We start from the raw sequence: 27,865 nt of genomic DNA, 5'->3' as shown, positions 1-27,865 counted from the left end.
CCACCCCTAGGAGGGGAGAATGGGTAAGGGCCCCAGTGCATTGCTTTGCCCAGGGGCCCACACTGCTGTTAAGATGGCCCTGCCTCTCCTAAATTAGGCCATCATCTCCCCCACCAACAGTTGCTCTGTCTTAACCAATCAACTGGGGTGGTGGCAGACACTGCACTCTTGCATCCTTATGTTCTTTTCTGTATTATTTGGTATGTAAGTGTATGCCTAAGCACTGGCTAAAAATAAAAAGGACAACTTCTGCTTAGCAATAGGAAATTTTTACTTTTTACAAAAAATATATATTAAAAAGACAAGTAGGAATGTAAATGGAAGAATATTTTTTGTACAAAAGCAGGTTTTGCAGCAAAGCTCATACTAACAGCAATGAATTTAACAAAACTTATTTTATTTGCATATTTTACAAATTAGATGCTAAATGTTGATAACACATTAAAACAATAAATAAGGATCAACTTTAGAGGTTGATAAAATATGCAAAAAGAGACCACTGCTGCATATGCCGTCCATAGAAATTCCAGCTTTCTCAAGGCATATAATGTACACATTTTACTGAAGTTCGAGTCCTTATAGATAAAAAAAAATGTGCATAAAACAAAAAGATTAAACAAAAAAAAAAGAAAAGAAATATAAAATTTTCTACTGTAGAGATTTGGGCACATGCTAGGATAAGCATAATGTAAGTACTCTCATTGACTCATGCACAGATAGAAGATAGGTTAAAGTTGGGCTGTATTTATATACAGACAGTATTCTGTTCTCCAGGACTAATGGAGATCCTAGAGTACATTAATTAAGTTGCAAATAAAAGTCAGAGTAATCTATGCTCTAGGAATCCAACTGTAGTGTAGAACAATGGCTCATTGTCCCTGGAAAAGTCTCCTCGAACATTATCTCTTTATCACTGAGCTTGCAGTGCCTGAGAAATATGCAGGTTTGATGGTTGCAGAATCGGTGGTTGCATGTTTGCCTGCTGCAGTAGTGGCCAGGCATCTGGACTCTGGTGGTTCTGTAGGAGGCGGTAAAGCTGCTTGAGGTGGGCAACAATGTTGTCTTTGATATCAGGAACAGAAATTTGCAAGCGAACGCTTCCGCTTTCGAAAGAGCGAGTGACATCTCCAGAGAACATCTCAAGAATTATCCGAGCCACCACTGGAATGATCTGTGGAAAAAGATAATCTTTTTAAAAAACATGATGCAAGTATATTTGCAGTTGAAATTATAGTAAATAAGTAAAGATATTTTTATACATTATATAAAAGGGAAGATTCAGACAAATGGCTAAAACTGAATGTATAGTCCTTGCACCTATTGTCGATGCTGAGAAATGGTTCAGTGCAGAACATCCATGTTTCTAAACGTGGACAATATTACACCGAAAATAACTTAGCAAATACTGAACAGTTGACGGTTGTTGTTTTCTACAATTTTTGATAAAATAATTCTACGGAGTTGTTAACATGAAAAAAAAATCATCAAGGCTGAAAATTTTTAAATTATTTCTCAAAAAAGTTTACAGTGCTTCTACTTGTATAGTGGGCACAATCCCAGACAGTAAGGGACAGTGTACTAACAGATGCAATTTCTAGAAACCTATTATGGTTAATGACACTACAGCCTGCCAAAGATCACAGCTTTAGAATCAAAGGGAACCTGCTACCAGTTTAGTCCTTATGCATGCCAAAGAAACAGAGACTACACAATTCTTGGTTACGAACGTTGCTGGACAAGAGAATACTTTGAACATGAGATTATTACAACTAGTTAACACAGTAGATACACTTTATCACTATATAGGAGAAATTCAATGGCAGGCAGTGATGTTCAGCTGTGAGCAATGCCACATATTATGGTAACTCAACATTGCTAATTTTTCTATTCAGCTCTTTTAAGGAGTGAGGAAACACTGCTTCTATTGTTGGCAGCGATGTGCAATTCCAGACTAACATATCGCTGCTAACCGACATGCCTCCTTAGGGACAGCCAGAGACCAGAAGGGTATTACGCATTGCTCAGTCACCAGTAGAGATAATCCACGCTGAGTGCCAATCACATAAGACTATTCTTTGGTCAGAGATGAAGTAAAGCAAGACATTGGTTCCCCCAGCACACTGAATGGTATTAGTAACCAATCTTGAACACTACATGATAATAGAATTCAGAGATATTGGTTACATATACCTGCGCAGGTGTATGATATGCCCCCAAGCCATGTCAAGGCTTCTCTGTATATTGGGGGTCCCTAGCGCTTGGGGCATATCATACACCTGCACAGGTATATGTAACCAATATCTCTGAATTCTATTATCATGTAGTGTTTAAGATTGGTTACCAATACCATTCAGTGTGCTGGGGGAACCAATGTCTTGCTTTACTTACTCAGTAATAACCCCTCCTTTGCATGCACCTGAATGGTATTACTGAACTAATTTGAGCATCTACCACTATCTGTATGTATTTAGTCAGAGATGAGCCTGTGTAGTCTCCTGTACAAACTGCAAAACAGGCGGAGAAAGGCCACATTGTGCTCAAGGTAGAAAGAGAGCCAGGTGCCATCCTTGAGAAAGAAATACACAAGTATCGGTAAACAGCTAGGGAAGCTAATCCTGGGGCATTTTTCCAATCCCGGGATTTGGGTTTGAAAAATTGGCTTCCCTAATAAGAAAAAATGCCCCGGCCACACCGCATATTTACTTATCATATAATCCGGGAGCCAGAGGGTCGGTGGAGAGGGCGAGCAATACAGGCAGCGCCGCTGGGAGTCAGGTAGACGGGAGCCAGATCGGCAGAGTGGGTTTGTTGCCTGGGCAGCATGACCTCTGACCAGGTCAAGCTGCGCAGAGCCGTATAGCTAGTGATGGGAGAAGCGGGCCAGGGTCTGAGTGGTTGCTCCGGCGCTGCCCGCCATTAGACTGTGCATGTGCAGGCTAATCCCGAAATTGGAAATGCTAATCCCGGGATTCAAATCTCAGCGATTTTGCGACAAATCCCGGGATCCCACTGATCCTGATCCCGGGATTGGCCACCCTATACACAGCAAAGAGGAGGTTACAGACACACTACCATGTTTCTTAGCATTGTAGGTTTGGATTCAGTATTGAATCCCGGCGGCCGGAATCCCGACGCCGGAATCCCGACAGCCGAAATGCCGACAAGGGGGGGGGACATGGATCGCCCCCCCTTGCGGGCTCGCTGCGCTCACCACGCAGCGGGCCCGGTGCCTCGCTACGCTCGGCACACTAATTTATTCTCCCTCCAGGGGTGTCGTGGACACCCCAGGAGGGAGAAAGTGTCGGCATTTCGGCGTCGGGATTCTGAACGCCGGGATCCCGACCGCCGGGATTGTAACTGCATCCCGTAGGTTTCAGCTGCTGAATTTCAGCCATTCTTAATGTTGAGTAGATGAGTGTCCACTGACAAATACTGCACTGCCTAGAGTTATTTGCCCCTGGGAAAAGGCCGTTTGGCACATGTGATGCAATACATATCGGGATTACAACATCTAAACTTAAACCTACCATACATTTTAGTAGAGACTACAATTTATAACTCTGCTCTTTTCACTGCCCCCAACCCCCACCTGCAGAGAAACAGTATATGAAGATCTGCCTTTTCACTACACTTTGAGCAAACTACCTGCCAGTACAGGAAATTCTCTCATAGACCGATATAGGAATTATGTTTATCATAGTTTTATACATTTTCTAAACTACACAACTCACAGATCGATAATAAATATCACTCCCAATACAGGTTGTGAGCACCTATCATTTCAATCGGATCATTAGCACGGCATGGATGACAATATTATACTTGAATGATTATAGATCTATGCTATTTTGCAGTGAATTATATAGTCAATATAGTTGTATATAGTTGTATATAGTTGTATTTTAACAAATGTAATGGGGTATTCACACCCGATCGCTCTTGTGCGCATTCACAAGCCAAGCAATCATCAACAACTGTGCATGCAATCCATAGCTCAAGGCCAAACAGCAACAAAAATCAATGATTATTTTTTCTCCAATCCCCTCGCAATTTAGCTACTGCCTCCATCAGCCGGTCTCTGCCGCAGAGTTGTGGAAGAGTCAGAGTTACGCACACTTGCAGAGACTGGGAAAAACCAAATCAATGGCGAGTGAGTGGCAAATGGATTTGCACATGATCCATTCGCAGACTTGCATGGGGCGGAATTTCACTCTGTCTGTACGGTGGCTATTTGTGCTCAGTCCTCTGCAAATTCACACAGCAGTGGCCAGGTCTGAATCAGGCCCAAGGATTAGACAATTTGCATCATATGCTAAGCGTTTGCCTTATATAAACCACAATTATTGTACTACTCAAAGGAAACAATGTCCTATCTATAAAGATTGTTACAAAAGGATAATTTCAAAATCATCCCCGACTAATGACAAGGTGTGAGGCCATTTAGTGCTGTTCTTATTACCCCAAGTGTTACAGATGCTATATGGAATAGGTGGGCAGTGTGTTCTTGCAAGTGGTTTTTAGGTAGTTAGGGAATTAAGGGGGAAATTTACTAAAGGAAATTTGTAAAAAAAAAAGGTGTAAAAATAGGTGTATTTGTATCCAGAAATACACTTATTTTTGACATTTACTATCCCAAAAATACGGCAATTCATAGTCGTATTGATGTGCTATCAATACGAATAGCCGTATTTTCGGGATAGTAAATGTAAAAAATAAGTGTATTTCTGGATACAAATACAGGTTGAGTATCCCCTATCCGAAATGCTCGGGACCACGAGCATTCCGGATAGGGGAATATTCCGGTTTTTGGAATAAATTGTTTTAGCCATACTTACCTGTCCCCTGATGGTGTCCGGTGGTCCCTCGGCGTCCACGCAGTCCCCGGGCGTCCACAGCAGGCCTCCGGCATCTTCTCCGGGTCTCCAGCGGTCCCAGGAATGCATTGCGCGAGTGTGCGCGCGCACCAGTGACATCACCGGCGCGCGCACACTCGCGCAATGCATTCCTGGGACCGCTGGAGACCCTGGAGAAGATGCCGGAGGCCTGCTGTGGACGCCCTGGGACTTGGTAAGTATGAAAAGAGGGTTAAGGGGGGGTAAATAATAGGATAAGAGATATACGGATACGGGTTACTCAACCTGTACACCTATTTTTTACAAATTTCCTTTAGTAAATTTCCCCCTAAGAGTCAACTCGGAGGCACTGTGTCAAGAAGAAAACACAGTGCAGGTGAAATAACACTAAATTATAAAGTTAAAACACCCATCTTGCCTTATGGGTGCAGGGATTTAAACATGGAACCCCAACAATCACCTACCCATTATAAACTCCGGTTGAAAATGAAAAAAAAAATTGCTGGCCATCAGTTTAGGATGTTTTGTTACAATTCCACTATGAAACGTTTAGCATCAATCCCTGCTCCATTTTAACATCATGTTTTTGTGCGTGTGTCCAATGCACATCACAGAGAAGTAAATCACCTGAACAATGATCAGTTTCCTCTCTTTTGGTTTACCATCAGGCCACTCCTCTCCAAAGCAAAGGTAGATTTCATAAGGCGGCTGCTTGTTTCCACTCCCCCTCTGATGGCAGATCAATTCTATGTTAAATAAACAAAATACAGATGAAAGTCTCTGGGAGAAATGACACATATACGATAACTTGTTCAAAATGGATTGACAAAGCATGTGCTTAAGGTTTTATGAGGGGTGTGCAGTAAAATTCCCAGATGTGCAGTGCATAGAGAGATTAGATATGATCTGACTGTGTGGTTGTGAACGGTGATCTCAGACTTAAGTTCTTGTGAAATGCCAAGACACAGAGCTGTATGTAAGCAGCACTGCACACGGAAGAGGCCAGCATGACTATTACCTTCACAAACTCATATGGAGCTCAACAGCAGCCAATGATCTACAAGAAAGGTTAGCAACAGCACTCACTGACTGCAAACTGCTTTTTTGAGAAAACCTCGTTCCAAACCACTGTCTGTGTGATTCCCCCAATTTCAGCACAGGAGTCCAGGAGCACTGTGGCAGACTTGTGCCCGCCCTCACAGAGGACAACTTTGCTGCCTTGCTGGCCATAGTTGAGGTGTAGATCGGCATTAGGCTACATCTGCTTGATACCCCAGGAAAGCTTGGCATGACCAAGATTTTTGAATGCTGGGTGTCCCAAAAGCTGATGATATAGCAGGAGGCTCGGGTGACTTGGTGCAGCAGTCCCTTAACCTATGAGAAATAGTCAATGGCAATGAATCCTGGATCTGCATTTTCGACCAAGAGACACCCATTTGCCTATTGGATTGACGTTTAAGGTGCGCCACCACAGAAGTGCTAACACAAGTGGCCTAACAGATGGTGGCATTGAATTGTACCACTTGCGCAGCAGTGCACTATGACTAGAGACACTTGTAATGTTCCCTTGCTTTGTAAATAGAATACTTTTTTGTGCATCCAAAATCTGGTACTTAAATATCTGGGCTCCCGTTTTTCTTATGAGACCGTGTCCGCTCGCCACGCTTCGGGCACGGTGGCTCGCCACACTATATAAAATCAACTCCATGTGTAGTTGGATAGTAGGGGTATGAAAAAATGGGGTGCATTTAACATGGGAGCCCAGATAATACATAAGTACCCAAAATCTTGTTGCACACCCCTCGTATGCTCCAAAATGCATAGACAAATGTGAATTTTCAGCATTCATACAGTAATCTAGTTTGTATTAATGTAAAGCTACTTAGTGTCCTGTGTAAAACTCGTGTTGCATGTGATGCAACTCTGTATGTTACACTATTCATGAGAGTATACAATACGTATACTCATGAAATACTTGGGTACTTATATGTTAGTTGGGCGCCCAATTAGCATACGTACGGTTATTTAGGGGCATCACATTGGCCATTTTAAGGGGCAAGCGATGCAATTTTGCTATGTAATTTATTCACTGCTCTCTTAGCCCCGGGGATCGCATCGCACCTCCCTCAAAATCGCATGCGATGCGATTTTATAGGGTGTACAATGCCATGACATTAGGTATAATATAATAGCATTCTATGACATACAATGATGTTCTAGGCACCCCCCACCCGAAGCGTGGCGAGGGGCGACGGAACGCGTCCTCCGATCTTTTCATACCCCCACTATCCATGTCTGCGTGGAGTTGATTTTATATAGTGTGGTGAGCGGACGCGGATTACTTTATTACGCTCGCCACACTATATAAAATCAACTCCACGCCGACATGGATAGTGGGGGTATGAAAAGGTTGGACGCCGCTGCGCTCGTCACGCTTCAGGGTGGCGTGGATAGTGGGGGTGACTAAAACATCATTGTAGGTCATACAATGCTATTATTGTATACTGTATACCCTATAAAATCGCATCGCATGCGATTTTGAGGGAGGTGCGATGCGACCCCCCCCCCCCGGGGCTAAGAGAGCAGTGAATAAATTACATAGGAAAATTGCATCGCATCGCCCTTAAAATGGCCCATGCGATGCGATTTCCCTATGCAGAATAGCCCACTAAACAAATAGCTTAGTGGGCACCCAACTAACATAAGTACCAATACTTGTGCCAAATATTAGTGTAATATATTTAAAATAAAATGGACACAAAAAAATACAGCCGATTGTGGCAAAATGATCTTTACATTAGTGAAAATAATACTCACCACTTAAAAATGTCTCCAGACAGAACAGTTTCACCCTCTTCTGCCTTTCAATCAGATTTGGAGCGTTCGGACAGGGGGAACATGGCCCTGTCCAGTACACCTTGCATTGGCACAACCTGATAGCATAGATTGCATGTCCGCTGACTTCTAGAATAAGACCCCTGTCCATGACATCTAGGAGGCGGCTGGTGTACAATTTCTGCCTTTCATTACCAATTTGGTCCGGACCAGGGAATCGAACCTGCGCAAGACTGATGGGTCCAAATAGCTCTTCTTGATTGGGCATTGGACCCAGGTCTCCATAGAAAAGTCTACAACCTTGGGGGTTACTGACTGTATTAGTCGGGCCCATCTCTTTTCCCCTGTACAGAAACTGGATCTCCAAATCAGTCACTGCAAAAGTAAAAAAAAAAGAAATCATTCCATCCATTGTACTGGTATATTAATTACCAAGCATCTTTATGTGCAACTAGCTGGTGTGCCCGGTCTTATATGCTTAGTTCATTATATGCCTCTGGGGTACAGGAGCAGGATAGTATCAAGATTAAATAGTTAAACATTTTTTTTGGTACTTGTGTACTAGCACAGCGCCCACGATATTTGGTCGCACAACTTTTAATCGCATCGCATGGCATACACCCGATGCACTGTGATGCGATTTAAAATTGTATAAGCCCCTTATTCAATGTTTAATTGTATAAGCACCCTAATGGGGGCTTACAATGTTAAATGCACCCCCACTATGAACGCCAACCCGAAGCGTGGCGATCGGCGGCAGTACACGTCCTCCGACCTTTTCATACTCCCACTATCCACGTCGGCGTGGAGTTGATTTTATATAGTGTGGCGAGCGGACGCGTAATACCTGTAAAGTAATGCGCGTCCCTTCGCGGGGCTCGCTGCACTTGCCACGCTTCGGGCTCGGTGGCTCGCTGAGCTCGCCACACTATATAAAGTCAACTCCACGCCGACGTGGATAGTGGGGGTATAAAAAGGTTGGAGGGTTTGCTGCGCTCGCCACGCTTGGGAGTGCATTTAACATTGTAAGCCCCCATTAGGGTGCTTATACAATTTAACATCGCATCGCATTGTATTGGATTGTATGCCATATACAATTTTAAATTGTATACCATCGGGTGCCAATCGCGTCGCATCGCATCCCATCGCATGCCTTATGGTCTGCGATGCGATGGGTGCTGTGATAGTACACAAGTACCTACCTTTTTTTTTATTTGAGTGAATGGAAGGTCAGTCTTTTTTGCTCTGCTTTGTAAAAAAAAAAAAAAAACCATTGGTGGTTTTCTAATCAGGTTTTATTATCACCATGCTACTGGGTGAGCTCACTCTGAAGCATGCCACGTAGAATGAACCATGTGAGCAGACCTTTAGGGGAAACCGCAGCCTCAATTTAAATGGGGTACTCTGAGGATAGGAGTGGTATGAGAAGTATGAACCGTAACTACCTCTTCAGTATAGCTAGTGAAGGCCGTCACTTCACAGCATGGTGCCATTGCAGAGTTTGGGAGGGTTAAGGTTCCACAGCAATATTAATCGAACCCCCACTGAGTAGAAGCTTGTGGGCTTGAAGCCCAGGAGGGATGAGGGTATTGAGGAACTCCACAGGGTAGTGGACAGCATTATCCATTTGCACAACTGAGTTTACAGACCTGTACTTTATTTCTGCCCCTTTCAAAACGACTGAAGTACAGAGATCAGCACTGCAGCAATGTCATTCTAGAGCAGGCATGTCCAACGTTGGCCCTCCAGATGTTTTGAAACTAAACATCCCAGCATGCTTTGCAATAGTTTTAGCATTCTCTAATAGCAAAACTGTGGCAAAGCATGCTGGGATGTGTAGTTTCAAAACATCTGGAGGGCCAACGTTGGACATGCCTGTTCTAGAGGGTCAGATTTAGGGATGCCAATCCCGGGGAATTTTTTTTCAATCCCGGAATTCGGGATTGAAAAATGGCCAATCCCGGAATCGGCTTCCCCAGGGGCTGGCTGGCAACTTTTAGCCTAGGGGGCAAGTCCAGAGCACTGGCCCATAATCAGCCAAGTCACCGTCGGAAGGAATGCTTTTGCGCGCCGTAGGCGCGCCGAAAAATTAGGGGCGTGGCCTATCATAAGGGGCGTTGCCTGTACCATGATTGTATTGTGTACCTGCAGATTGCACATTTTAGCGAACCTTGTAATACCCATTACACATAAAGCCACATGCCGTAATGCCAATTACACATTATGCTGAACACCATGATGCCAGTTACACATTACGCCCAAACACTGCGATGCTAATTACTCAATACACCGCACACTGTGATGCTAATTACACATTATGCTGCACACCTTGATGCCCATTACACCCCATACTGTGATGGCAATTACCCAATGCTCCCCACACCGTAATGTCCATTACGCCCCATACCATGATGCCCATTACACCGCACAATGTGATGTCCACAGTGCCAGATATGCCCCCACAGTGCAAGATATTCCGCCACAGTACCAAATACACATATGCCCCCACAGTGCCAGACACAAATGCCGCCACAGTGCCAGATATTCTGCCACAGTGCCAAATACGCATATTCCTCCACAGTGCCAGATATGCCCCCAGAGTGCCAGAGACACATATGCCCCCACAGTGCCAGAGACACATATGCCCCCACAGTGCCAGAGACACATATGCCCCCACAGTGCCAGAGACACATATTCCCCCACAGTGCCAAAGACACATATGCCCCCACAGTGCCAGAGACACATATGCCCCCACAGTGCCAGAGACACATATGCCCCCTCAGTGCCAGAGACACATATTCCCCCACAGTGCCAAAGACACATATGCCCCCACAGTGCCAGATATGCCCCCACAGTGCCAGAGACACATATGCCCCCACAGTGCCAGAGACACATATGCCCCCACAGTGCCAGACACATATGCCCCCACAGTGCCAAATACACATATGCCCCCACAGTGCCAGACACATATGCCCCCACAGTGCCAGATACACATATGTCCCCACAGTGCCAGATACACATATGCCCCCACAGTGCCAGATACACATATGCCCCCACAGTGCCAGATATGCCCCCACAGTGCCAAATACACATATGCCCCACAGTGCCAGATACACATATGCCCCCACAGTGCCAAATACACATATGCCCCCACAGTGCCAGATACACATATGCCCCCACAGTGCCAAATACACATATGCCCCACTGTGCCAGATACACATATGCCCCCACAGTGCCAGATATGCCCCCCACAGTGCCAGATACACATATGCCCCCACACAGTGCCAGATATGCCCCCACACAGTGCCAGATATGCCCCCACACAGTGCCAGATATGCCCCCACACAGTGCCAGATATGCCCCCACACAGTGCCAGATATGCCCCCACACAGTGCCAGATATGCCCCCACACAGTGCCAGATATGCCCCCACACAGTGCCAGATATGCCCCCACACAGTGCCAGATATGCCCCCCACAGTGACAGAAACACATATGCTGGGGTGAGGGAGGGGAGAGCGCTTACCCACTCGCTAGCTGCGGGCCGTGCTGCGGCTGGATCAGCTTCTCCAGCCCTCCTGCGCTGGCCGCGGCTTCCAGAACACGGCCGCGGCTACAGGAAAATGGCCGCCGGCCTCCTGCACTGAGAACATGTCCTCAGTGCAGGGGGCCGGCGGCCATTTTCCTGTAGCCGCGGCCGTGTTCTGTAAGCCGCGGCCAGTGCAGGAGGGCTGGAGAAGCTGATCCAGCCGCAGCACGGCCCGCAGCCAGTGGGTGGGTAAGCGGCCCGGGGGGCATATGGCACTCTGCCCCCCGGCCCAGCCCGCCCCTGGGCTTCCCTAATGCAAAAACCCACCCCGGCCGCCCGCATATTTACTTACAGGTGCGGCCGGGCGGATGCAGCCAGGGCGTGTAGGTGGGATGATGCAGCCTGGGCGGGTGGACGTCAGACGATGGTCCAGGAAGAGGCGAATCATGCAGGCAGCCTCGGTGGGTGGGCGGCGGCGGCTGGTCAGCACTGTTGTGACTTGTGTGGCCTGTGCAGCATGACCTCTGACGTTGTCACGCTGCGCAGAGCCGCACTGCCCGGGACGGGAGAAGCTCAGTCGCTGCCCAGCATTAGACTGCGCATTCATTCGGAGCGGAGTCTGGCTTTTTTACAAAAATCTTGAATATCCCCCTTTCTTACAAGGAGCTTATCATGGTATATTATTGTTAATATTGTTTTTATATGTATTGAATTTCTATATTTTAGTAAAGAGATTTTTTATCAATCAAAAAATGCTTCAGGTGTGTGACGCTCTCTCTTTTTCACTTATATATATACATGAATATAGAAAGTTTTTAGGTATTTGTTTGGGGAAAATTTGTAAGCCAAACCAAATCAATATCTCATTGAGCCTAAGAGACATAGAGGAATTAGTTAAAACACATTTTGCCCATTCTTATTCCCTTATGGGTCAAAGTATTCCTTAGTGGGTGCTTACTCCAAGGAATTCCTTACAAACATGAAATAGGACTAAAATGTGAAGTACAGGTTCATGTGGGGCAGGCTGCCCAATTGAGGTCCCCTAAAAAAAGAGTTGGCTTTTTGAGTTGTTTTGTATTACAACTGAAATATTCTGAGTTTTCCATTTAGAATACATATATCATAGTTAAATATTATGTGCACTATACAATATTTTGAGTGGACAGAATGTATTTTTCACACACACTTTTAGATCACATGTAGGTAGTTTGAGCAGTTTATAATTTGTGTACATTATTGACTCACTTGGTAGGGAGCTAATCCACAACTCGGGAGAACTGAAAAACTCAGCGGGACCTGGTGTCTGTGGTACCTCCATATCTTGTGGCTCAGATTTTGGCCAGGTCTCTTCAGGAGGGCAGCTACCCAGACTGGCTGGGCCCATCGGAGAATCTGAGAAGATATATTAGCATTTTTAATTACAGCAATTAAGATAGATAGATAGATAGAATAAGATGAAAAAAGACAACAGAACTCAGGAGACTTTCAGTGCAATCTATTCATTCAGCCAACTTTTTGCATTTTGACCATGTTGGTATAATAAATGTCAGCATTTTGACTGTCTGCCAATGGGTTGTCTGTATTTTGACTGTTGGTAAATTGACTGCATCTGTCTGCCTGTCCCCCCCAGTCTAGTTTTGTTAGCAAGAACATTTGTATGGCAAACTTCGCATTGCTGTAGTTCCAGGTACTCACTGACTGCATTTTAGAGCAGTGGTTCTCAAAACTCAATTCTCAAGACAGCTAATGTTTTCCAGGTCACCTGGGGATCTTTAAAATGTGACACACATGTGAACCTGCTAGCAGATCTGGAAAACATGAACTGTTAGGAGTTCTGAGGGCAGAGTTTGTGAACTATTGCTGTTCTTTCAGATATACTACCCTAGAGCTCCTTTTTTTGGCTTGCTTTACACCATGGTTAATGCATGAGAACAAGAGGTTAGAATGGAGTGTCTAGAATGATACATGTTGACATGCATGTATCTAGCTTAGCTATAGTATATCAGATGTAATTAATTCCAGTGGGTATTATGCCTACTATTGGTATGTATACAATCAGGTTGATTGGTATACAGAATATAGTTTGATGTCTTCCAATCTGTTAATGTCTGATTACTTAAAGGTCACCTGGACTCTAGTTTAGCATAATTGATAAACATACATACTGAAATATTTTGGAAACTGAAACCTTACTTTGTTTTTCTTATAGTTTTAAAAATGGAATAAAACAAATAGTTAATTTCAGACGTATCAGTTTCTACAGTAATTACAGTTTATGGTGAATGCCAATACAGGTCACATATTTGTGGCATAAGCAACATAATTCCCAAACCTTGATAAACTGGCTGGACAACATTACTAAACTGTATTTGTGTCCAAAGTTTCCAACTAACAAATAGACTCAGTGTTTTACAAAGCCTTTGCTTTGTTTAGCTGGAAAATAAACACCTGACAAGTCGTCATTTCTGCAAATTCTACTTATTTTACATCCCTGCATAAAGATTATTCTGTGAGGTATGGAGAAAGAAAAAGCGGCGATCTGAACCAGGTTATCAATCCATACTTGCTGTCTTTGCTACCCCCTTCTCCAGAAGGGAGTAGTCTGGTTGGGGCATATGGGGGTTGTTCAGGGGGAGAGGCTGCATGTTTGTGTCACTGCCGCTCCACCAACCACTATACAGTGCTGAGAAGACAGGTATTGTACAGCAGGTGGTAGTTCTATAATAACGTGATTGTGCATGGAACGTCTCATCGGGCTATCTTGGGCCAACCACTTGTGTTTTATAAATGGATGGTGGGATGGGAGCTGCTGGTGAGGGGATGTCAGTGGCTGGATGGTGGCACAGGAGTCTTACCCACCTTTCCCTGGGATTGGTAGTGCCACAAGATTATAGAGACCCTTCACAAGTTTTGGAGAGAGTTGTCAAGTATGTACCCAACAGATATATGTATAGGCCTAATGCGGACCATACATCCAATACCCCATTCTGCTGATCAATGATCTGTTGAGAAATCTGGAAGAGCCAGCATGTTATAAATCTGCAAAATGATTTCCAGCATGACAGATTTCCCCGATACCCGCCTGATTTATGGGGCCCTTTACATGGCTGTGAGATCTCATACGAGATCTACCTGCATCCTCTAACCCATTGACACATCAGTGGGAAGCCCTGCTGCAGTGCAGCTATCCCATGGGTGCATACTACCCCATTGGATAGTATACAGCAGGAAAAGCTACAGCCATCTAAACCTCATTTAACCAAGCTGAAGATGTTGCTTCTGCCCATCGCTATGCAGTAATCATTTTACTCCTGTATGGCTTACCACCGAAACCATGCACTGGTGGAGGAAGATAGGGGGGAGAGACAGAAAACTTACACACAAACTGACACAAACCATTGATTGTTAATCCATTGAAGGGCTCCTGGATTGGAACATGTAGTTGAGATTGGTTTATATCATCTTCTTCATATTCATCATCGTCCCATGGAGATGAGCCAGTAGAACCTGTAAATAAACAAGTGCATTATAAAAGGCAAGAGAACTTCCCGACTGACATAGCAATAAAAAGCCATACGGCATGAGGTACATCCAGAGGACACTAGGAGCTTCTGTTTGGCATTATAGAAATCACTTACACATAGTACAAATCTAATTTGCAGAGTTCACAGCGAAATGGAAAACTGAATTCATGCACTAATACTAATCATTAACAACGGCAAAACTGAACACTAGCCAAGCGAGGGGTGGCTGCAGCGTTCATCGAGATCGTCCTCCATCAGTTGGTCACAATTGACGTCCAGGAGCAATAACTCTTTAGGACATTATTTATTAAATTAACCCCAAAAAAGAAGAGATCTTTACCCCCTAATGGGGAATATCGGGCTACTAATACCAGTTTTTTTACATACTTTCCCAGACCCATGTATTAGCGCGGCTCTGAGGGCTGCTTACCACTGATAAATGTTGGCATCTGGAAACCATTAGCATGTGACAGCCACTACCGCACTGGTACCAGAGTTTTTTTTTATCATATTAACTAATAGCTGAACTGAAATTCACGCCCTAGACACGCTGAACTACATTTTTTCGTTTACCAAGTCACTTTCATCTCAGCTGTTCCAATAGGGGTAAAACTAATGTCTTGTTCTGCTATAGCAGTTTCATGTAAACTACAGTATCTTGACTCTTTATAAACTTCTCACTAAGGGCCAGATGCACTGAGCTTCAAAAGTGATAAAATGGAGAGTGATAAACAGCCAGCCAATCAGTTCTTGCCTGCCATGGCACAGGCTGGGTTTGAAAAATAACAGGTAGGAGCTGATTGGCTGGCTGTTTATCACTCCCCATTTTATCACTTTTGAAGCATGATACATCTGGCCCAAAAAGTGTGGCACCAGAACACTGACATTTCTCAAAAAAGTAATCAATACAACAATAAAAAAGAGGATTTTGGTACTCACCGGTAAATCCATTTCTCTGAGATCAGCAGGGGCCACTGGGATCACATCGGGTATTAGAGCTGGGAATGCCGGGAGCAAGGCACAACTGAAATTAATTAGGGAAGACTAGCTCCTCCCCTCTAAGACCCATCAGCCCCCAGTGAGGAAATTGGCCCACTAGAGGAGAAGGTAACAGAAAAAACACCAACACCACACAAATCAACACCCACACAGTCCGGAACAGAACCCGCCCCAAACAGCGACCATAACAGGCAGGCAGGCTCCACAAGCTGGGAGGGCGCCCAGTGGCCCCTGCTGATCTCAGAGAAATGGATTTACCGGTGAGTACCAAAATCCTCTTTTCTCTGACATGCAGCAGGGGCCACTGGGATCACATCGGGGAGGTTCCAAAGACCAGGCCCCGGGAGGGAGAGCGCTGGGGATCCTGCAACACCAACCGCCCAAAAGCTGTCGATGAAGCTGCAAAGGTGTCAAACTGATAAAAACGAACAAAAGTGTTCATAGACGACCAAGTGGCTGCTCTGCAAAGCTGTGAGGCTGACGCCCCTCGCCTAGCAGCCCATGACGTACTCACCGACCTGGTGGAATGAGCCGTTAAAGAAGAAGGTGGGATTCTTCCCGCATGAAGATACGCACTGCGGATGGTCAACTTTATCCACCGTGCAATTGTCTGCTTTGACGCAGGCCAACCTCTGCGGAACGCGTCATACAAAACAAACAGACTATCGGATTTTCGCAACGCACGTGTTCTAGCGACGTATATTCTTAGAGCTCGGACCACGTCCAAAGAGACCTGCTCGGGCGAATCCCCCTTAAAGGCTGGAACCACAATAGGCTGGTTCACATGGTAGGAAGAAACCACCTTAGGAAGAAATGCCGAGTGTGTCCGTAACTCTGCCCTGTCCTCATGGAAAATGAGGTACGGAATGAGGTACGGAGACTTACATGATAAGGCACTGAGCTCCGACACTCTGCGAGCCGAAGCCAGAGCCAAGAGGAGAACAGTCTTCCAACATAAAAACTTCAGATCTACCTTATCAAGAGGCTCAAAGGTGTCTGACTGAAGAAAAGACAAAACTAAGTCCAAATCCCAAGGAGGCGTTGGCGGAACAAAGGGCGGCTGAACCCGAAGAACACCCTGAAAAAAGGTTTGAACCTCCTGAAGGAGAGCCAACCTTTTCTGAAACAGGATTGACAAGGCCGAAACCTGGACCTTGAGGGAACCCAGCCGCAGACCCGCATCCAAGCCCTTCTGAAGAAACAACAACAGACGGGATAACCTAAAAACTCGAAAAGACCAACCCTTTGACTCACACCACGAAGCATAGGAGCGCCAAATGCGGTGATAATTAGCCGCCGAAGAAGGTTTTCGAGCCCTCAACATCGTAGGTATTACTGACCGAGGCACCCCCCTTGCCCGGAGTACTGCGGTCTCAACAGCCACGCCGTCAAATGTAGCTGAGACAGATTCTGATGAAAGAATGGGCCCTGCTGAAGGAGATCGTGCCTGAGAGGCAGACGGACCGGCTCGTCTGCTAGCATCATCTGGATGTCTGAGAACCAAGTCCTGCGAGGCCAACAAGGAGCGATGAGGATTGCCTGCACTGACTCCCTCTTCAGTCTCTTGAGAACCCGACCCAAGAGAGGCAGAGGAGGGAACAGATACACGAACCTGAACTCCCACGGTGCTGACAGGGCATCGACCGCTATTGCGCCGGGATCCCTTGTGCGTGACACATAATTCTGAAGCTGATGATTGCCTCTGGAGGCCATTAGATCTACCTCGGGAGTGCCCCACCGAGAGATGAGATCCCTGAACACCTCGGGGTGCAGCGCCCACTCCCCTGGATGCAGAACCTCCCGACTGAGGAAGTCGGCCTCTAGATTTTCTATTCCTGGGAGAAACACGGCTGTGAGAACGACCTCCATTCGTTCTGCCCATTGAAGGATTCTTGTAACCTCCTCCATTGCCAACCGGCTCCGGGTGCCGCCCTGTCTGTTCACATAGGCGACCGCCGTCGCGTTGTCCGATCGAATTTTCACCGGACGACCCCGAAGATGCTCCTGAGCCAGGAGTAGGGCGTTGTAAATCGCTCTGAGTTCTAACACATTGATGGGCAACAGTTGCTCCTGAGGCTTCCATCTGCCCTGTAGACGAAGCTCCAGCACCACCGCCCCCCATCCGTGAAGGCTGGCGTCTGTCGTTAACACAATCCAGTTCTCTATCGCAAACAGACGTCCCTGGCACAGGTGATCCCTCCGGAGCCACCAAAGCAAGGACACTCGCGCATGGGGCGACAACCGAATCAATCTCCGTAACAACAGATGAGACCCCGCACCTTTCCTGAGAAGATCGAGTTGAAACCGCCTTGAATGGAATCGTCCCCACGTCAATGCCGGGAATGCAGCCACCATCTTCCCCAAGAGCTGTACACAAAGATGAAGGCTGACCCTCTGGGGAAGTAGAACCTTCTGTGTTAAAAGCTGCAGCGCCTGGATCTTGTCCTCCGGTAAGAACACCCTCTGTGCTTCTGTATCCAGCCAAAGACCTAAGAATAGAATCCTTTGGGTGGGAACCAGAGAGGACTTCTTGAAGTTCATGACCCATCCCAGACTGGTGAGCGTCTGAATCGCCAACCTGGCGTGCGACTCCAACAACGTTGGTGACGGGGCCTTGATGAGGAGATCGTCCAATATGGAATTATCGTCAGCCCGCGGCTCCTGAGAGATGCCATAGCCACCGACAAAGTCTTGGTAAAGACCCTGGGGGCTGACGATAGGCCAAACGGGAGAGCCCTGAATTGAAAATGGTCCCGACCGATGGCGAATCGCAGAAAGGCCTGGTGAGACTTCACAATGGGGATATGCAAATAAGCATCCTTGATATCCAACGATATCATGTATTCCCCTGGCTCCATGGAAGCAATTACCGAATGAATTGATTCCATTTTGAACGGTTGGTAGGTCACCAGTAGATTGAGGGACTTGAGATTCAATATGGGCCGCATTGACCCATCCGGCTTGGGGACCACAAATAGGTTGGAATAAAATCCTGTGTTCCTTTCTGAGAACGGGACCGGAATGATAACCTGCGATTCCAGCAAAGTCTGAATTGCTAGAAGAAGGCCGGACCTCTTGTCCGCAGAAACCGGGAGCGCCGTGGTGAAATAACGCCTGGGAGGAGGTGTGTCGAACTGAATCCGATATCCCTCCGACACCAGTCTGCGAACCCAAGGATCCTCCGAGAAGGAGAACCATTGGGTTCTGAATTCCAAAAGGCGAGCTCCCACAGGGGAATCGCCTAAGGAAGCTGGCAAACCGTCATGCCACTGGCTTCTGGGCCGGCTTGGGCTCCTGGACTCTGGGGACGGCTTGAGGACGTGCCCTGGCTCTGGAACCTCTGGGAGGCTGAAAACCTCTTCCTCTGCCACGAAAGGAACGTTGAGGCCGAAAGGACTGAAAAGCCGGACCTGTAAATTGACGCCTAGGTGGAGGCACCGACGAAGGCAGGAATGTTGACTTACCTCCAGTGGCCTGAGAAATCCACCTATCCAATTCGGGTCCGAAAAGGATATCTCCAGTGAAAGGGAGGCCCTCCACGGCCCTCTTAGATTCCGCATCCGCCTGCCACGAACGAAGCCACAAGGCTCGTCTAGCTGAAACGGCGTTTGCGGAGATCCGTGCCGATACCAAGGAAATGTCCTTGGCTGCATCACCTAAAAATGAGGCGGATTCCTTAATATGCTCCGCCAAGTGGCGCAGCTCCTCCAACGAGGACCCCGAGTCCAGACCCTCAATAATCTTCTCTGCCCACTTGACGTTGGCTTTATTCACCCATGCTGACACAATGGCTGGTCTAAGCTGGGCTCCTGCTGCAGTGTAAATGGTCTTGAGCATCGCCTCCATCTTCCGATCCGAAGGGTCCTTCAAAGAAGAAGCCCCAGGGACAGGCAAAGTAGTCTTTTTAGACAACCTAGACACAGATGTGTCCACCGGCGGAGGCGTCTCCCATTTACTGAGGGCCGCCTGTTCAAACGGATACAATGACAGAAACCGCCTAGGAATCTGAAACCGTTTATCCGGATGTTGCCAAGCCGCCAAAAGCTGTTCCTGGTTAGGGAAAGGAAACACAACCGAAGCCTTCCGAGCGACGCCGAAAAGGTCCAAATCCTGAGGTTCAGGAAGAGGATCCTCCGGCAGCTTAAGCACCTCCTTTACTGCCAAAATAAGGGCTTCAATCCCTCCTGGAGTCGGCTCCGCCTCTGGAAGAGCATCCTGTACCTCCTCCCACTCCCCCGCATCCATTTCTTCAAATGGTTCGGGTTCCTCCTCAGAGTCATCCTGCAAAAGAATTTGAAAAGGGTGCTTCTGACCTGAGGACGTCGGTCTCTGGGGCCTATTCATGGACCCAGCTAAAGCATCCACAGATTTAGCTAACGTAGAAACCCAGGCAGGTTCCGCTCTGCGGGACTCCGCCAGTTCTGCCGACAACTTGGACATAGTGCCCACCAGGACAGAGGCCCACAGCGCAGTGGGAGCTTCCACTATGGCGGATGTAGACATATCAGAACAGGCCTGGCAAACAGTAGCCTTACCCTCTGCTGAATACTGCGCAAACTTAGCTGAACAAGAGGTGCAAGTATAAGCTTTTTGGGAAGCCTTGGACCTGCCCGTCATGGTAGCCGAAAAGGACAGGAGCCTTCCCAGAAAAAAAAAACTCCTTCCACACACACACACACACACACACACACAGAGCAGTAGGACCAAAACCTCAGGGGCTGCGAGTCCTAGAGGAGAATAAGCCGTGTGTGAAACAAAACCCTTCTGTGCCTGCTAGAGCAAGGCTTACAGAAGACGCTGGACGCAGAAACCTAAGAAGGAAAACCGCGTTGTTAAAATCAGCGTGTGTGTGTGTGTTAAAAGTCGGGCCGCGCCATGCCCGCCTCTGTGCATACTCTGCTCCCCTCTCCCTCAGAACTTGCCGCCACTGAAGCCTCGCAGCCGCCTATTGCGCTGCCGTAGCCGGCTAATCAGACACAGCCGGCGTCCCCGCAGACTCCTGCAGCTACACGCCGGAGCGCTGGGACACAGCGTGTCTCACCCGGCGAAATAATGGTGGCGCTTAAGCAGGTGCACCGCGCTACAGCGCGGCAGAGCCAGGGAAGCAGTAGATAAGAGATATACACTCACCTCAGAGACTCAAACGTCGTGGCTGGCGAGCCCTTTAGCTAGGGACGGCAGGAGCACGGAATACTGGGCAGGCACCTTCAGGAGGTCCTGACCGGGAAGCCTGGTAAACCAGCGGCGCAGGGAACCCGGACCCACACCTTTCAAGGAGGCTGGGAAGGGAACCTGGAGCAATTGCAACAATGTTGTACAAAAAGCAAGAGCAGTGAAAACTGTGACCTTGCTCCCTCTGCACAATTTTCTCACTGGGGGCTGATGGGTCTTAGAGGGGAGGAGCTAGTCTTCCCTAATTAATTTCAGTTGTGCCTTGCTCCCGGCATTCCCAGCTCTAATACCCGATGTGATCCCAGTGGCCCCTGCTGCATGTCAGAGAAAGAAAACCTTGCAAGATTTGTTTAATCTTTAAAAGGTTTCACTTTGTAAACTCAACATATGGGTCATTACAACTCTTACCTGGGTTGATAATGGATCCTTGGGACTGCGGAATGTCACAGACCTCATAGATTTTGATTGGGTTCATGGGAACTTCTTTTGTTCCATCATAAATCAGTTTAAATTCCCGACTCTTATTGAGTGCACAACGCAGCTGAGCTTTCCACTTTGCCGGATCAGGATCATCAGCACCTTCTTGATATTTACCAGTCTCCACAGCCCATGCCTGAAAAAAATATTGGTCTGCATCTATCATTTGTTTTAATTACCACAGATGATAACAGTGACAGCGTGCATCTAACAAAGCATGGGTAGCTTAAGAAGCTCCGCCCCCTCTGGATGATTATCCAGTGTGGCCAACTCAGTGTAAGAATCACTTCTGGCTCCATTGCAGACTGTCAATCGGCCAATGGTAGTCATTCTATAGCCACATTTTCTACCTCCTGTAAGAGGCTCTTGATTTTGTGGTTGCTTGAAACCATGAACATTTGGATTATGTAGAATTTGGCCATTTATAAGTGTGGCTAAAATGCATATTAATTATGTTATGTTATAGAAGGGTGTCAAAGTTAGATTATGTGTGGCTAGATTTGAACTGTACATACACACAGAAATGTAGTCAATCACGACGCATTAGTGTGTCCAGAAATCTTTTATTGCCAGATTTGTGTTAGAATAATATCACACAAATCTGCCTAATGAAAAGGAGATTGCTTTTAATCTGGTAAATACAAAAATATGGTCAGCTGATAGCTGCATGGTTATGCTAATATGCAATCACCAGCTCACACCACTGTACAATGCACTGACAAAGTCATCAAGCTCAGTTGCAAACCCATCCAGTCTGGCCCAGGCAGTTACTATAAGCTATACACACAGCAATAGATAGGAAGACAAATACATTTAGATGGTGAGAACTAGTTTAGGTTGTTTTTATTTAAGGTCACTAATCTACTCAAAACAGTTGTAACAATTGTTCATTGCTTTCATCTTTCTGTAACCTAATTACAGATTAGACATATGTTTGTGTATATAAAGGATCACTTTGTAAGAGAAGGGAAACTAAACCCAGATGGGAGATCTGATAACTCAAGTCTGGATAAACACTTGGAGACCACATTAGAAGGGTAGCCGATCCCATCTACAATATTCTTCAATTTGCATTTTAGCAATTAATGTAATAAAAATTAAAAAAAAAAAACACAACAAATATATATATATTTGGGTGGCGGCGCTCCACCAGAAATTTAGGATATGTCCTGTGATGCCATCAATAAATAAAGATACATCCACAAAAAGAAAGCGGCACTCACAATTGTTAATGAAAAATATGGATTTTTAAATCCGATGGTTCGAGGCTATACGCCTCTGTTATCACACCTTGAAAAAGAGGCGTATAGCGCCGAAACGTCGGTTTTATGATGATGTTTTCACACTAAAAATCTGTTTTTTCACCAACAACTGTGAGTGCCACTTTCTTCTAGTGTATATAAAGATATCTATATCGAAGTATCTCTAACTTCCCCATGACAACCGTGTTCTGATTACATCACTTATTGTGACGTTGGTTTCCGGCGGGATGGACCTTCCGCACGTGGGGCCAGCGTCCTGAGGCATTTAATGTCTGTTTGTATCACTTTGTTTTAAGCCTGACGAAAACAAGAGATTGTTGAAACGTTGCTTCACTAAGCTATCACTAAAGAATTGTTTTTTCATCTAAGCTGGAGTGCTGCATTTATTTGTGGGATAGATAGATAGATAGATAGATAGATAGATAGATAGATAGATAGATAGATAGATAGATAGATAGATAGATAGATAGATAGATAGATAGATAGATAGATAGATAGATAGGATACTTATTTATTTCAAATCAAGAATAAAAACGTTGCCTGTACTTGTCAGTCGAATCAAGTTACATGAATTTTGATGACCCTTTAGAAACTTATCCTGAATATAATCACAAGTTGGAAGTCATTTAAAAAAATAATTGGACTAGAGTTTGCAGGGTATCACTGAATGATTATTCCACTTATATAATAAAGGATATTGTTGCGTATTCCTACTCAGCAATTGTCGTACTCACTTTAAAGATGGTGCTTTCTTCCTCATGCTGAGGGCTGTGTCGTGTTGCATGCTTCCATGGGATCTGAAACCTCTTTGCCTCTCTGTCCATCCATACAAGCCCTGGATACATCCCACTGTCCACCTGAGCCACCAGCCATGGCTTTAGACGGACACGACGAGGATGCAGCGCCATTATCTAAAATAAACCATATACAGCTAGTGATACAGAAACTAAAGACGGATTCCTTCACTGGAATGTTCTACAGCAACATTAGTCATTAAGAATAGGTTATTAAAAAATAGGTAACTGTCTCTTCCTCGTTAAATATGCTTCACGTAATGTATCTCAATTATTTCCTGATACCTTTTAGCTTTGTCATCATACATTTAGCATACTCATGATTTCCAGGTCACCTTATACAATGACTGACCTTTAACCCATTAAACAAACATATACGACCCAATAAATCACAATCTATCCGAGTAGGGGGCATCATTCCATTGCCACTTTTAAGAAGCAGGCAGTAAATGTGAATCTGGTAATACATTCATACTTATTAAAATATATGTGCAAATAATAACAAAAGGGAAATAACTGTATAATCTGATCTACTATGTGGAACCTAACATGTGAGGCAACAATTTATCTCCATGTGGTATATATAGTTTAAACAGTGGGGAAAAAAACCAAAACATTATTATTCCTAAATAAGCTTTTCTCAGAAAAAAAAAAAAAAAAAGTAGAAATAAACATCATACATAACCCTATTTGTTTGTACACTTAGCATTTTTTCTTTTGTGGTGTTCCTTAAAACTCTAATAAGGTTTATTGTCTAGAACAGGTCACATGTATGATCACGTAGCACAATAGTTTGCAAACATGTTACTACTAAATTAATGATTACACACGGTTAACAACTGCAGGTTGAAACATAAAAAAATCTAGAAAACAGATGGAGGGTGGGGAATCTGGTCATTAATGCACTTTGATGTTTTAATTGGCAGAAAGATGGAAGGCAAGAGGAAATTCGCATGAGTTCAATAACTATACATTTAAAAAAAAAAAAAAACTTTTGTTCAAATTTGTATTGATAACTACAAAGATTACATTAACTTATAGATATTCCATCTATGGGAGTAGAGAACCTAAAATTGTACTAGAAATATTCAAATATATGACAAGTCAAAATACTGAGTAATCATTTATTTAAGTAGGAAAACTTTTATTTACAATACTACATCATTGCTCATAGTATTAAAATAAATGTATTCATTTTTACACTGAAATGGCGCAGAGTCTTTAGTAACACATTAAGAAAAACACAACATTAGAACAATGTTTAATATATGTAGGGGGGGTCTTGGAATACACACCCATATGGTGTGTACACACAGTAAGATTTGGCTTCCGATGTTCCCGATATAGGGAACATCGGAAGCCACATCGCATGCTTTTTTAGGGCTTCCGAGCCAGATTCGCTGCCGATGCGCACTCCCGTGTGAGAGTATATGGGCAGCCAGATAGAGAGGGCAGGCAACACTATATAGTGCAGATCTGCACTATATAGTCTAAATTGTGCCCCTCTAGCATGCCGTGAGATGCGAGTCCCGATGCGATCTGATCGCATCGGGACTCGCATCTCACGGCAGGAACTGCCCTGTGTACACACCATAACACACATGTATCTGGAGGTACTGTGTGTTTTTATTTCTTTTTAGAACATTACAACAATGTTTGTATGCACATGCCTAAAAAGCTAGGATTTTTTCAACCTACAGACTTGCCAATCTTCACCACTGAAGCTGTCACCAACAAAAGGATATAAACACCCACTAGAACCATTGCAAAGCCCTCAGCAACTACATACACATATACTGCATTAATGGAATAATGAGGCCCATAAGCTCCTTGAGTGAGTCTATGGCTGCAGCAGTGAAGATGACGCCATGTTTCCCCATGTACATAATCACAGCTGAAGGCAGATACACTCATTGGAAATAGCCATGGCACACGTGCATTTTTTGCCACCACTTAACATTACCTCCCCAAATTGTTTCTTCCTGTCAATGTCACAGCGTGAAATATCTCACCATGAGTGGCATCACATACGGTTATTTGGCACATGCGCAGTGCTCATAATCCCTTAGTTGCGTGGACACCAGCACTGCACACATGAAACAGATTGGATATCCCTTAAGGGATGCAGTCAAAATCCCGATGGTCGAAATACCGACGCCGGAATCCCAACCACTGCAATGCCGACACTTTGTCCCTCTATGGGTGTCCACGACACCCATGGAGGGAGAATAAAATAGTGTGCCGAGCGTAGTGAGGCACCTGGCCCGCTGCGTGGTGAGCACAGCGAGCCCGCAAGGGGGGGGGGCTAGGGCCCCGGCTTGTCGGCATTGCGGCGGTGGTATTTCGACCACCGGGATTTCATACTGATCCCTCCCTTATATATAGTAGTACCTGATATACTTTGTAAGATGAGCTATATATTTGCCTTCATAACACTTTTATACAGAACACAACCTATCCCTAGTGGAGATAGATAGCCAAGAATGTACAGTATTTACATGAAGTAAACCAAAAGGGCAGGAACATTCTCTTGAACTTTGAGAAATTACACAACATTTTTTAATAGGCTAGGTACAAACAGCCAACTAAAAAGTTTGCCAAATATGTATTTAAAATAACTTTATTTCCTTGACATGTTGGGCAACAGCTAAAGCATTTAAAAGTACATTTAAGACTATTTCAGTTTAGATATCCAAGTTATGTCATTTTCCCATTATTTTTAAATGGACTTGTCTGACGTAAGTAATCTATAAAAGAAAGGCTGACCCAATTCCTTGTTGGCAAATATAACCCAATGGTTCCCAAACTCGGCCTCATACATACATATATACACACATTTTTATTTATTTATTTATTTTACACATTTGTCAGGTTTTCTAGGGGTGACAAAAAAAACAAAAAAACGTTATCTAGCGTGCTGTGATTCAAAAAAGTTTGGGAACTACTGCCTTTACCTTACAATACCTCGGTGGTCTGGGGGTAGGAGGTGACCTATACAAAACAGGTTTCTCTCACTATGCAATTCTGTTATGTAACAAAACAGTCTGTGCAAATTAAGTGGCACAATGGATCTTAGTGGAAAAGACTACAAAAATGTAATCACTCAACCTTTCAAGACTTCTAGTATTGCAATGTGCCCAAAAAGTATAGTTACAATTAGCCAATCTTCTTCACAAATGGGAATAAGTACTACAAGTTACAACATGAATGTAAGCTTGCAGCAGGGCTCTCCTACCTCCAAGTCTGTCTGTTGTTACCCAGTTTGTTTTATCACTGTCTACTATTGTAAAGCGCAACGGAATCTGCTGCACTATATAAGAAACTGTAAATAAATTAATAAACAAACAAACAAGAATGCCATTTTTTCTAGCCAATGAAATCACAAGCAATAATTAGGAGCCAGCACAGCTGAAAAGCATTCTGGAGCTGTGTTATGTGGGCAGCTCAGTACACCACTGACAGGGAGAAAATACTTTAAACTTAACTGTACAGGGAGCACACAGGGTGTGTGAGAGTGAGTGAGGTGATCTCCTTTTACAAGGACAAAGTGACAATAAGAATCCTGAGGAGTGAACAAAACAGGTCTTATAAAGTATGTTCTCCTTAAAGGCTTTTATTATGTCCAATATGTAGCAATAACTAGACACCTAGTAACAGACAGGGGTTTCCTTGTCCAACTTATACAGACCAAAGCGAAATAGCAACATGAGAATCCATCACAACAACACACTCAGACATCGCTATAACCCAGATATATGGGATAGGACATATCTATGTACTAATCCGGATGGGCAGGGCACACACAGTACACGGCAGATCGTCACATGGACTTTGGGCAAAGTTGTTATAAGCCCAGTATGGCAGCTGCGGTGTCCTCCCCATGGGAAGCAGTAGATACAGGTAACCGGAACATGGCTGTGTAGAACATATACCCCACCCCGTGTAGCAGCCCTGTACAAACAAGTGATAGACACGACAATAACACTGAGCACAACGCACCTTACTCCGAGACTGCAATATGGCAGCTGCAGCCTCCTCCTAGTGACACCAGTCCCGGCAGGAAACACCGCGGTTTGAGCCTCCCTCCTGCTACACCTGAGCTTTCCCCGGCAGCCTGTCCCCGCTCTGAGATAATGATGAGGCTCCTCCGGACCTGAACCCTTCTCTCTCTGTCTCCCCTGCTGCTGCTCCTCCTCCTCCTACTCCCGGTGATTCCTGTGCTAATTGCCCGCTCCTGCCCCCGCAGCCGCCGCTTCCTGCCTGCTTGGCCCAGGTACTGCTGACGTCACGTGTCCCGGGGGCAGTAGCAGCAGCAGGACACACCTCAGCTCGCGGCGGCTGCCAGCAGCAGCAGTAGTGTGTGACTCAGGTGTGCTAGTGTCTGTACAGGGAGATCACACGGCGCTTCTGTGTTGTGTTTAT

The 27,865-nt window shown here is 45.3% G+C and overlaps 1 protein-coding gene across 1 annotated transcript; it reads right to left on the bottom strand.

The window, feature by feature from the left end:
- Positions 1-376: 376 nt before the first annotated feature.
- On the bottom strand, positions 377-27,793 carry IRF6 (interferon regulatory factor 6). The gene is made up of 8 exons (XM_083172811.1): positions 27,443-27,793; positions 23,384-23,560; positions 21,319-21,523; positions 14,612-14,722; positions 12,461-12,607; positions 7,671-8,063; positions 5,481-5,599; positions 377-1,171 (listed from the first exon to the last, which is right to left on the bottom strand). The coding sequence occupies exons 2-8, from the start codon at positions 23,555-23,557 to the stop codon at positions 911-913; spliced, it is 1,410 nt and encodes a 469-aa protein (XP_083028937.1). The 5' UTR covers positions 23,558-23,560; positions 27,443-27,793; the 3' UTR covers positions 377-910.
- Positions 27,794-27,865: the final 72 nt, after the last annotated feature.

Source organism: Crinia signifera, chromosome 2 (genome assembly GCF_055691185.1).
Source record: "Crinia signifera chromosome 2, ASM5569118v1, whole genome shotgun sequence".
In the NCBI taxonomy this organism is placed as follows: Eukaryota; Metazoa; Chordata; class Amphibia; order Anura; family Myobatrachidae; genus Crinia; species Crinia signifera.
Note: the sequence above shows the minus strand (reverse complement) of the source record. Positions and strands in the feature narration are given on the sequence as shown.